Source organism: Etheostoma spectabile, chromosome 16 (assembly GCF_008692095.1).
Source record: "Etheostoma spectabile isolate EspeVRDwgs_2016 chromosome 16, UIUC_Espe_1.0, whole genome shotgun sequence".
Lineage (NCBI taxonomy): Eukaryota > Metazoa > Chordata > Actinopteri > Perciformes > Percidae > Etheostoma > Etheostoma spectabile.
In genome coordinates, this window is record NC_045748.1 from 13,808,190 (window position 1) to 13,820,897 (window position 12,708).

Genomic DNA, 12,708 nt, shown 5'->3' on the forward strand with positions numbered 1-12,708 from the left:
GAAAAATGTGCTCTGGTTTATTGGTATTTCTTTGAATCAATCACAATCGTCTTGGGTGACGCTAAGCGGCGGACGGCACCCCTGTGCCACTGCATAATTCCCCGGGAAGGAACTTGTTTTGATAGAACGCATAAATTCAAAGGTTGTTTTAGTTGTGCAACAGAAAACTCAGATTGTACAGATAGTCTAGCTAGCTGTCTTGGATTTACCCTGCAGAGATCTGAGGAGCAGTTAACCATAGTCCTCATAAATTGACCAGAGTTTAAAATTCCAACACAAAGAAAGCGGAAGGTAACATACATCCAGCCATAAAGAGTGACATCTGGCCGAATTTCAGGCGGCAAAGGAAGCAATGGTGGAAGTGGAACGTTGCGATATAGAATAGATCTGCATGATAGCATTGTCAGCATGTTAGTATGCTGATGTTAGCATTTAGCTCAAGGTGCTACTATGCCTAACCATTGCTTAGTCTTGTTGAATACAGAACTCCAAGAAAACCATATGATGTTTTTAATTATGTCGCAGTATCAATATGTTCTTGTGAATCTTATTATTATGTTAGTCCACATATCAAGTGCACATCGGTTGCCTATAAGTCTGGCAGTCTTGCTAAATAGAACACTGGCAGCAATCTATCACGCTCCCTGAAAAGTCCTTTGGCTTCAGATACCTCTTCATTATGTCAAACCTTATGTGAATATGATTACATTGCCATTAACAGGTGACAATGGCTGACTGGGAAATGTTTGTATTGCTAATATAGTTTAATGGTTAAAAAAAGAGCATCAGATAAGGGTCACATTTTTGGCACCAATTTATGCATCCATTCTTTCAATTTTAAATTTTAAATTTCCTTATGTGATGACCACATATTGTAGCTGTTGTAGCTTTTCTCACATTGTATTGAGGTAAAAGAGCTAAAGAACACTCTTAATACCCTGCGGTTATGTGTCTGGTATTGAACTGTTTTATTATTCCTCATAAAGCAAACCCCGCAGAAGGCTCACGCAAACGGAAGAGAAGTAGGAAAACTATCAGTGTTGTGATTGTACACTGATTAGCCTCTATGAAAAACACATTTATAAAACAAGCCTCTGATTTTGTGAATGCCGTTGCTCAGGCTGAATGTGTTTGTTCAGGAAGTTGATGTAATCAGAGTAAATGGCCCAAGCAATTATTATGTAGTTTTTCTACGTCGTTTGTAGCAATATTGTCTTTCTATAGAAATGAGCAGTGATCCAGCTAATGCAGTAAAATCATACCTCGGAGGTACAAAAGAGGACATAGCCTACCGTATTTTGTCCGTCTGACGGACACTGTAGACTCTATAGACAAACTCTGTAGACAAAATATGGTACAGTGTTGACCATAAAAAAGGGATGCATTTTAAATTTCAAGTGTGTAGTTGCACAGAGGGATATTAAATCAAGACTAAAAAAGCCACTTCTCTGATGAACATATATTTTCAAGATGCTTTTAATTAGTGTGGACAGATCACTTAAAGGATTTCTCTTCGTGGAAATTAAATGTATCAATTTTCTTTTCTTGCAGTGAGATCAGGCGTTTGTGTCAGGGGTTAAAAATACAGTCTTTAGATACAGATCGTCGACAGAGCATAACATGAGCTCTGTTCGTCTCTGTGGCGTGTCAGCGTGCCGTTTCCTCTGCATATGGCTCATACAGCACCATGCATATTTCATGAGGCTTAAAACAGGAATTGCATCCTGCCTGTTTTATTAGCATTTTAATCCCTTTGCAGATTTACCGCTTGTGCCTCAGTCTGACGAGCACGTAGTTTCAATATAGAGACTTCACACACTTCAACTGCTGCTTTTAAAATATATCTCCATGTCATTTTGAGAGGTCAAAGCAACATTACATTGAAAAGCAAACATCTGGAGACATGTAAACTAACAGGTGTTTTTTTGCGTATGTGTCATCAGCATAAATGTAGTGCTGTGTTATACCAGTGATCTAATGTGGTTTATTTTAATTCCCAAATTATTTTAATTTGGAATAAACAATACTCACCTTGTAACAGAGCTTTTTAGATGTTTTCTCTCAAGTAATGGCTCACTTCAAAGAGGGCTCTGTTGTCAAGTTTGTAAAGCTCTCTTTTTTCAATAATCATGCAGAAGATGAAAGCTGCTTTTTGAATTCTAATTTAATTTGTTCAGTCATCCATTAAAACGGTTTGTCTCTCCTGCAACCAGTCCAACTTCCCCTTTCTCTCTCTCTCTCTCTCTCTCTCTCTCTCCCCCTCTCCCTCTCTCCCTCTCTCCCCAGAAAGCTGTGTGGAAAATTGGAGCTCCAGCATTGAATGACAATGAGTAAAAGGGGGAGAAATACATATTGAGGCCACAGTGAACTTAAGCAATTAAATTTAAAAAGTTATTAACTTTAGAAAGAGGGACACTGCTCTCCTTTCCGCCACTGCCTTCAGCCAGAGGTTTCAGAGTTCAAGGAAATGGACTGAAACAGAAAGAAAGGGGAAGAAGACAGACATGTAGAGAAAACAGTAGAAGAGACAGACAGGGGGAAAGAGACGAGATATTTTAGAGGTAAGGGTGAAGGTTATGAGCCCTTAAGCAGAAATACACTCTAAAAACAGTGTTTTATATCGTCAATCGTTTCTGTACATGTCTATGTACTTATGCACCTGCTCACTTGATCATTAGACCGTTATTGTCTTAAGCAAAGGACTGGCTCATTGCCACTCTCAACGCCTTAGCCTATCCCTAAGTCAGCATTATTGTAGCATTGTGAGCCTAAATTCCATGGGAGTGAGAATCAAAGTTAATTAAGCTTTTGCTGTAGTTTGCACAAATAATACGTAATGGGCTGACTACTAATTAACCCTAAGAAACTGCTTCCTTACAGTGCAGTAAGTGATATTTGGAACTATGTATGCTTATCCTTACACAGTTAGCACTGTTTATCCAAGCATAACTAATAACTCTCCCATATGATAATGGTCTCGGACTCTATGATAAATGGAAGGGAGTATTTACTTGTATGGTGTGTAAGAACTTTAAAATGCTAATGTTGCACTCTTAAAGCAGTCTTCTGTCTTCTCTTTTGCAACTTTATTTTGCCAATTTTGTTGGAATTATCTTGAAACACGTTATCATCTATGTGCGTGATTAAGCACAAGAGCTGGATGTTGGACACAATTGCAATGCAGTACCAGTGTTCAGAATGGCCCCTCATTAAAAGAGGTGTGAATTTAATGCATTTTAACATTAGTGATCATCACTTTGCGTTACTCACTTATTTACTAATTTAATAAAAAAGCAGGTCATGTTCGTTACGTCCTCACCTTGTTATTTATAGGAGACATTGAGCTTCACTTGAGATTTTATCACTTTTTTGTTTTTTTTTAAGTTTCCCAAACTGCGGCAGGATGTAGTATATAACTGAAACGCTGTGCTTATTTCACTATATGCCAGGAGAGTACGCTCTAAAATAATCTGATACTAGACAAGTAGAGCATGGATGGAAAGGTAGACAAGATAAGCATTCAAAGATAATTTGTATTTTGTAAGCATAATTAATTTATAATTTTCCTCTCCGTTTTCTTGACCTTATAGCCCATTGTAGTTGTTTTACCTTAACTTGTCACCTTGCAGCTAGGTTTCCCATGTTAAACCCAACAGCTCACCTCATAAACCATAAATGAAAATCATGTCATGTACAGGTAAAACAAAATGAAGAATGAGCATCTGTTTTCCCTAGGAACTGCAGTGCATCAGGAGTTACTCAGTGTCTTCCAAACCCCATTAGCCAGTGAAGACATGTCAAGCAGGGGCAAAGTCGATAAGCAAGGGCTGGAACAATAGCACGCCAGCCAACTGCACTCAATACTGAACCACTGTAGTTACGGTTACTGCAAAATAAAAAATGACTGCTAAGGCACAGAACTGTCTGGAAATCCTGAAGTGCACTCCAGCTGGCGGAGGAGTGCAGAGATAAGGCTGGCAGAGGGAGAGAAAGAAAAATAAAGAGACAAGGTATAGGCTAAAATGAGAGGGCATTTTAGGTAAGAACACTAAAGGTGAGATGAGTTATGATTGAACAATAGTTAGAATTTTGCTGAAATGTAACCACCAGCTGGCCTAGTTAAGATAACAAAAAATGTCACTAAAAATCACTTTAAAATGACTTGTTAATTTGAGATTTGTACACGCTGAATAAAACTCTAAAAAGTAAGTTTACTGACAAAGCTAACACACAGGTGGCACAAGTCCAGTAGTAATTCTGACACCATCCATGATAGGGTTAATTAAATCAGGAACACATGTGTAGTATATTCACACCAGATGTTCCAATAAGGGGCTATGACCTCTTGATGCCCCAGCAGGATGTCTCTTAGGACTGCAGGCATGGGCCAAGCAGGTGGTCTGAATCCCAGGACCCTTTTTCTTTGAAACAGGAGGATGGTGTCTGTGCTGACAGAAGAAGAAAGCCCCTAAGAAGCATCTCTTTTAAAGAGAACTTAGTTCTAAACTTTTACTGTAGTGCTGCTCAGGCAATTTTAAATTGAGAGAGATCACATTAGGTAGCCTACCTGTGAAGAGAGCCTCAGAGGGCTCAGTAGTGTCATCTTTGTGATATCTCTTGCTAGTTACCAATTAGGCCACTTTCTTCACTTGCTGAACAAAGAGTAATGCTTTTTCTTACATGGTAATGACTATGAAGTTAAAGAATTACATTGTTGTTACATTATCTTAATGCACATTAGGTACTAAACTGATTCTGCTGAGGCAGCTTTAAGGACTACCAGCTATCCACGCGCTTATTAGTCTATTAATTACCATCCTATAAACTTTAATGTCTTCAGAGATTTACAGAGAGGTATTGTCCATTGGTTTCTGTCATCTTCTTTGTTCTTTTCTCTGTATTGTTGAGTTTGACAATGCTCCTAATGGCTCAAACAGAAGATTTAAGAACAGAGTAGGCTGCCAAAACCTTTCCTTATTGCAATGTTGAAGTCCCTTAATGTGCTATTCATTTTCAGAATGGTTCTCTGCTTTTAATTGCATCTATGGTAACAGCTGTACCGTCTACAAAAATATATAAACAAGACTTAGGAAATCAGTCTGAATCAAGACTCAGATTCTACAGCTGTGCTACTGGCTCTGTGAGGCTGCACTGTGTTTAGCTAAATGCTAATACCTGCATGCTAACATGCTGACAATAATCACATAATGTTTACCATGTTCACCATCTTAGTTCAATATGCTAGCACGCTAACATTAGCAAATCTGCACTGCAGCTGTGCCATGATTTTGACGTAAAGAAGGTCATATTTACCAGGTTTGTCGTTGTACTTTAGTCTGTTAGTGTGCATTTGACCTGATAGTGGTGCTTGATCAACAATCAGGGGATCACCAAAATGATTACAATTCATCCTTGGGCTCCATGGATACATGTGCCTGTACCAAATTTCATGAAAATACATGTAGTAGTTGTCAACATATTTCACTAAAAGCCAAATATGTCAACATGCTGGTGGCCATAGACGTAAAGTCAGGGGATCACCAAAGTCAGTAGGACTCATCCTCTGGGAAACGTCAGTGTTTGTACAAAATCACGTAGAGCAATGTTACAGGCATGGTAAAGCTGGTATGGTATACATGGTAAACTTTACTAGATGATAACAATGTACAGTATGCAGTAAATGATAAGTAAAGTATACACAATTTGTACTACTTAATAGGCTAAAATAGGCCTAGCCTGAGTCCTATCCAATATGTGGTACCTGATGGGTTTTAGCACTACAAAGGCGAGCTGTAGTGTCTGAGAAGAGCATAAATGAATGAACTTATCACGCATGTTTTTAGTTTGAGGCCCATCCGTTCCAATCTCCTTCCCTCCCATTGCCACTCTTCAAAGACATCTCTAGGGAGAATGCTTCAAAACGTACAGCATAACAGCTTTTTCAGGACTGCCACAGAGTCCCAAACCAGCCAAGAAACAGACAGAAAGTTTCGCTTTAGCTATTTGTTTTAAAGTTGGTTCTGTCAGCGAGTGAGGGATTCCTCATGTCATTGGTTCTCCCTTTACCTGGCCTCACTTTTATCTTCCACCCCACTATTGCACTTCCCGTTTGCTTTTTTCTCTGTTTGTGTTATCCCTCTTCACTGTCTTCTCCCACTCTTGCTTTATCCTGCCTTTACCTTTGCAGTGGGCTCAAACAGAGGAGCTTAAATCATATCAGGGATGGGAGCTTTGCCAGGTGTCATCCATTAAACTGAAGTAGTACCGCAGTGTCTCTCATGTTTTATTTTCATATTTTAGCTTTTGTCACCATTAATCCCCTTCCTTCTTCACCCGTTTCAACTCATTTTCCCTACACCATGCTCATTATTTCCCCATTACATCTGCTCTGTCCTCTGCCATTACACCCTCACCTCTTCTCCTTTCCTTGATCCACCAACTCTCCATTTAAATTTTGTTTGCTCTGTCAACTTTTGCTGTCATATTTTATCCTTGCACCTCTTCCCTCTCTCAACTAAACCACAGTTTGTGTTCTTCACCTTCTTACTTCCTGTGTGCTCCCTTATACCTACCAAGAGTGGCAGCAGCCAAGACGCTGACTAAAATGGATGACATAAAAAAGTAACATCTTTTTCACCCTGTTGGACCTTTCTTCTACCTTTTTTTCTTTTCCAGGAATGGGTAACAGCCACTGACCTGCTCATCTCTTTGGACAGGCTTAACACTTTTGGAGATGAGTTCTTCAAGGACGCTAAAGTGTTGCGCTCGTACTTCTATGCCATCTCTGATTTCTCTGTAGGTGGCAGGTAAGAGACACCAGAACATGTGCCATCCAGGATAATGTCAACCTGCATAGTCAACACTCTTTCTGAAATGTTAAATGTTCTTTGTCACTTTATACTGTTTAAACCAAACACCAAATGAAATCTCAGAAGCTTGAGGAGGTAGGGGTGGGTGGTTGGGCATACAGAGCACATGTTTTGAGGCCAAAGCCAAGGGTTTATATACTAAATCTATATATTGTTAGAATTAGGCTCTTAAAACAATTGATTAAGGTTCGGTAAAAATATGGTTTTGGTTAGGTATTGAATTCACCATGTCCAATGTGGTTCTTCAAGTTAGCTTTGACTTTTTTAATTATTTACCCATACCACAATGTTTTCAGATACATTTAGTGTGAAAAGTTTGTAGTCGCGCTTCAAATAAAATGTCTTTCTTGGGTTTATAAATAATATTATCCCTTCAGTGTTACCTTTCCTTCAAAACACAATTGAATATGCACATGTTGTATATCAACATTAAATTCAGGGGACAGGGTTGTTTTGTAGCACGTGCATCTTGTTTGTTTCCCAAAGCAAGACTAACAATCAATAACTCATCCTAAAACGCTGTTTGCTAAACTATTAGCAAAAACATCTTGCTGTCTGTCAAGTTGCCATCGGGTGAGAATAAACCAAGATAATCCTCCATCCTCCATCCACTTCTTTTGGTTTATTACTCAAAGTAATGAGAGAGGACGTGGTGCCAAGGACCAGACTCAGATAGAAGTAGACGATTAAGTATGAGATGAAGCCTTCAGATAGAATATAAATTTGATCTGACACATGTCATAAACACTTTGGATCACTGCAGCGACAGGAGAAATTACCTGCCAATGCCTCAACACCTGGGGGAGAGACCCACATGACAACATGTTAGCCTTGTGATTTCTGTATGAGTACACATGCCTTTACACCTCCGTGCTACACCTCGCAAAGTTGGCCAGTCCTACTTACAGATGCTGTAAAAGAGTCCTCGTGATTTATAAAGAATATCAATGCAACCATAACCAAAGTTACACTGCTACAACAATAAAAGTGCTAGAATTGTGGTGGCAACAATCCATATATATGAAAAATGCTGTTCATGCGTATTTTCATTCATTTTAAAGTGCTCATATTGTGCTAATTTTCAGGTTCATAATTGTATTTTAGAGGTTATATCAGAATAAAGCTTTACATGTTTAATTTTCAAAAAAACACCATATTTTTGTTGTACTGCACATTGCTTCAGCTCTTCTTTTCACCCTGTGTGTTGAGCTCTCTGTTTTAGCTACAGAGTGAGGCATCTCACTTCTGTTCCATCTTTGTAGGGATTTGCATATGTGCAGTAACTAGGTAAGGACTACTAGCCATTCAGAAGCAGAGTATGAGGCAGTGCTATGCTAGCAGCTAGGTGAGCATTATAACATGTTACAAAGTAAAGGCTGGACTACAATAGTGTTGTTTGGAGCAGTTTGTGAACAGTCATTTCTGTTTGGAGATGCTAAGTCACTTTGTGGGGGACTTTGGGCTTTTTCACTTTGTAAACCTATTACATGCACACAAAAATAAATAACACAACAACAGAAAGGTTAAAAGCCAAAAAGCATAATATTAGCACTTTACCATGAGGACTATATTGCACGTCATTATTTTTGGACTGCACATTTGCTGCCTGTACAGTTCAGGTCACCTCCCTCATGACACATTCAGTTAGAATGATCAGCAGCTCACGTTGATTCTAGCAGAAAGATCTATATATCTGGATTGGAAGCACTTTGGAGTCACTGGGTTGTTGTCATCTCAGCAACAACAGAAATAACTGGTTCTGAGCCTCAGGCAAGCATACATCTGGATCCGGGACAGCTGGCTAAATTTGACAGAGCCTGCCACTCAGCGACAAGTCCCTGTCCCCTATCACAGCCACTTGACAAAATCCGCCAACACTGCCAGGAAATATTACGCACAGGAGGGCTTAGCTGCCACCGTGCTTCAGAGGAATTGATAGGCTTTCCAAATGCAGGGAGAAAGGAAATCTGCAGATATTAGTTATCTTGTTATGAAAATTGACTCAATAAATCCCATTTGTCTCTTGATTATTATTATCTACTTTAAAAAATATAAAAGACTTTTATTTTGTGCACACATAAAGATAAAAAACAAATATCAATGCACATAGGTAAACATTTAACACAAATGCACACACTAATACTCACAGAGATACATGCTTGCTGTTGTTCTCTTCGACAGTGTGAGCGTATTAGCACAGTTGAACAGAGCAGTTCCTGAATTGAAATTAAAACCCCACCTCATTTCAAGCCATGTTTATGCCCGTGAAATATAATAGGAAGTGACAACTCCTTTCAGTGGAAATACCATCTCACTTTCCCCTCTCCTCTGGCTTCTACTCCCTTCACTGTGTGCATAAGTATGTCTACACTTGAGTCCTTCCTTTACAAAACAATCTGTCTGTGTTTCCCTCAGATGTAAGTGTAACGGTCACGCCAGTGAGTGTGTTGATGAGGAACATCTGGGCCTGGTCTGTTCCTGCCAACATCACACTGTTGGAGATGACTGCCAGAGATGTCACCCCTTTTACCAGGACAGACCCTGGGCCAGGGCCACTGGAGACTCTGCCAATGAGTGTTTGAGTGAGTAGCCTGCTGCTGTTCCTCTGTCACAAGCCCACTGGGTGCAGCCTCGTGCAGAATCCACAGGGAGGTGTTGAATAAAGGTGACAAGTTCAGGCTGTCAAAGGTCCCATAAAATCCATCAGTGCACCACCTCACCATCAACCCCCAATATACCATAACTTAAAATGATTTCCTCTCGTGCAGCTTTTGCATTTGCCTTGTGAGCGAGTAGATAATGACAATCAATATGGCAATTAAGTATTCATAGAAATTGAAACTCATTGATTCTTATTATGCTGTAAATTGAATGGTATGTTATTATGTTGAACCCAGCTTCTTTCAGCATTTAATTGTCAGCCACCATATCACCGTAAAATGATATTGGCTCCTTGGAAGATGTGGGTTCCGCTTCTTCAGGTCCTGTGGATATCTGTGTGTGGGAATACACATGCTTTATTTGTATGCACATATAGTCGTCCCCCCCCCCCCCCCCCCCCCCCCCCCCTTCCTTCGGAGTGTTGTAGAGGATGAATTGTAATTGGCTAAGGGATTAAACCCATAAAAGAGAGTGACTCACAAATTGTATTTGTTTTTTTGCCGAATTCTATTAAGCAGCAAGCTTGTTTTAATTACTCTTACTCTTGGTTCCAAGCAGATAGCGTCTTAAATAGAATACTGCTCCCAACTTAATCAAAAGAGACACAGAATGTGGAAACATAAAAATGAATGCTCAGTGTAATTGCACATCTCTAGCTTGCAAAAAACTCATTTTGCCTTAAAATTCTCTCCGTGACACAGTTTTTTATGCTGGTGACACATTATCATCAAGGTAATTAAAACAAACTTACAAGAACAACTGCATTTCTACTGTTTACAAGTCAGAATGGGCAGTCAACACAGGTTTTTGACTGCCCATCTCAACTTTAGAAAGGTCTCGATCACTACGTGAGGAGTAAAATCTCAATGAGATTTCGTATTTTTGTTTGTTTTTTGATAAATCTTTTAACATAAAATGCTTTAAGGATAACCGCCGTTAAACAAAGTCTCATTTAAACCACAAAAGAAGCAATAATGGGTATTATAAAACATTTAGCATAGATGAAAAGTTTCAATACAGTTTTGATAAGAACTGCTTTATAAAATTATATAATTTTTCTCATGTATATTGCTGTGCTGTTATTGTACAATTAGAAACTGCATACAGTGTACACATGCTGTTATTTTGTCCACGTTTGTCACAACCAAGAGGTAAAACAATGTCCAGATGTCCCCCCCCTGTACTTGTTATTTAATGGGAGAGATGTCTTCATGCTAACACTTGGAGGCTGAGCTGTCAGAGGTATAAGGTGTGAAACATTTGTGGGCTTGAGGGGGCTGAGACCATTTGTTATACCTGATATTAAGTTTGGGGAGCAGCCTCAGCACAATTTGTAGTGTAAGACTGCTCTTGCTGCATGTAATTTTAGACTACTCTGAAAAAAGCTAAAAGGGATAAGGGGAATTGTCAGAATATACCCGGCTGAATCGAATAAAAGGAACAGGATCTTTGGCTTTGCAGGAACTGAGAAAAAAAGCATAAAGCAAAGTAAAGTCACGTACAACGTTATTTTTAGAGCATGCGTCAATTTGCTGAACGTCAATACATTTCATATGTGTGCTGTTTCTGTTGATGTAAATATATTAACAGAGCACCAGATAGGTCTTGTATGTCACATACCTTGTGTATATAATTATTAAATCCATAACCTAGCAGCTGATGAAGATCTGTGATTGGAATAAAAATGGGAAAAAGTTTTATTTTCTTTATTATGCTCATCTTTCCTTCCAAGAAAAACAGCAGTGTTGTTTAAAAATAATGTAAAGCTAATTTGCATATGTTATAATAGTGTGGATGTAAAAGAATGTACATAACTAACAGTACTTTACACAGAAAATCTAAAATGATCAAAACTGTAATGAATGTTTCAAAGAATGTAAATAGGTATTATAATTAATGTAATTGCAATTCTTCAAAACATTTCAGTCAAGCACAGTGCAGCAACAATTGACAACACAACAACAACAGAACCTGACAGAGATAGTTATGTAAGACGCACTCATGCAAATAAAAGGCAGCACCTAATTCACAAGCACTTTGCAACATCGACTCCTATTATTGTGGCACAAAAAAGACATTTTGAAAGGTGGTGGTAAGTCAAAACACGTGCAGTGCAATTGTGTTGGCTATTTACAATGACTGCTATAGCTGCTGATGGAAGCTGACAATTTCTTACAAATCTGGCAAAAATGTCAAGTGTCTCTTTCAAGCTATATTTTATCAAATGATCCTCTAGCAGGGATAATAAACTAAAACCAACTCATGACCTTTTGGGAAGTAAAAAAAACTTGGAACCCAAGATAAAAAAAATAAAAAAATGTATGATTAAACCTGAACTTTACAAAATAAACACAATGTGACAGAAAACCAACTACTTTCTGCATTGGTGTCTTTTTGCCTCTTCAAATATTCAACTGTAAATCACACTTTTGTGGCAGTCCATGCAATAAATCTAACTGCAAGGATCTGAAACGTACTACTCAAATTTGTAGTTGTCTAATTTTAAATAATAAACCTGCAGCCTCATACCACATACAGATATCCTGGAAAATCAAAGTGCTTATCTCAGTCACTGCAGTATGTGTTAATGCATGTCTGCAAAGCATAGGAATCAAGAATCAAATTTCTCAAAGGTTCTGCATGTCAGAACAAGATATATCATAATGTAGTGTTAGGTCACCGACAATATACATCAAGCAGAATGCCGGATGGTACAACAAGCACCATAATGCAAACACGTTAAAATAACCCCATTGGGGACCCTTAATGGAGTGTGAGTATAATGCTTTGGTCAATTAGGCAAATTAGTCTCCCACACACTATGACACATCAACGTACTTTAGTGATACAGTATGGTTTCTTTATATTTCTATTCAGTATCTATTTATCCTGACTTCCAGATAAAAAGTATCTCTAATATCATAGTAGCATATACTCTGCTCACTGTATACAGCCGCCTGTCAATTGTGGTTATTGTATTTTAAGATACTAGTTCAGTGCCCGTTGAAAATGTGTACTTTTTGAACAGGCGTTTACTTCGCCTGTGTTATTTCTGCTTGTAGAATTCATCAAAACCAAATTGTACCCCAAATGACTTACAGAAGGACCTCAAACCACTTAATATGCAACTCCACTGTATAGCCTACGACTGACTTACAGTGTAGGCTACTTCTACATC

General features: G+C 38.6%; 1 protein-coding gene and 1 long non-coding RNA gene across 2 annotated transcripts in view; one reads left to right on the forward strand and one right to left on the reverse strand.

Annotated features, from left to right (window-relative positions):
• lamc3 (laminin, gamma 3) overlaps positions 1-12,708 on the forward strand; it is a 98,990-nt gene that overhangs the window by 17,540 nt on the left and 68,742 nt on the right. The window contains exons 3-4 of the mRNA XM_032539737.1: positions 6,676-6,806; positions 9,285-9,451. Of these exons, the coding sequence (XP_032395628.1) occupies positions 6,676-6,806; positions 9,285-9,451 (298 nt within the window). The remainder of the gene's footprint in view (positions 1-6,675; positions 6,807-9,284; positions 9,452-12,708) is intronic.
• The window catches only part of LOC116704342 (uncharacterized), a 15,282-nt gene continuing 12,834 nt past the window's right edge, over positions 10,261-12,708 (reverse strand). Inside the window, exon 3 of the long non-coding RNA XR_004335658.1 lies at positions 10,261-10,276. This is a non-coding gene — a long non-coding RNA (uncharacterized LOC116704342). The remainder of the gene's footprint in view (positions 10,277-12,708) is intronic.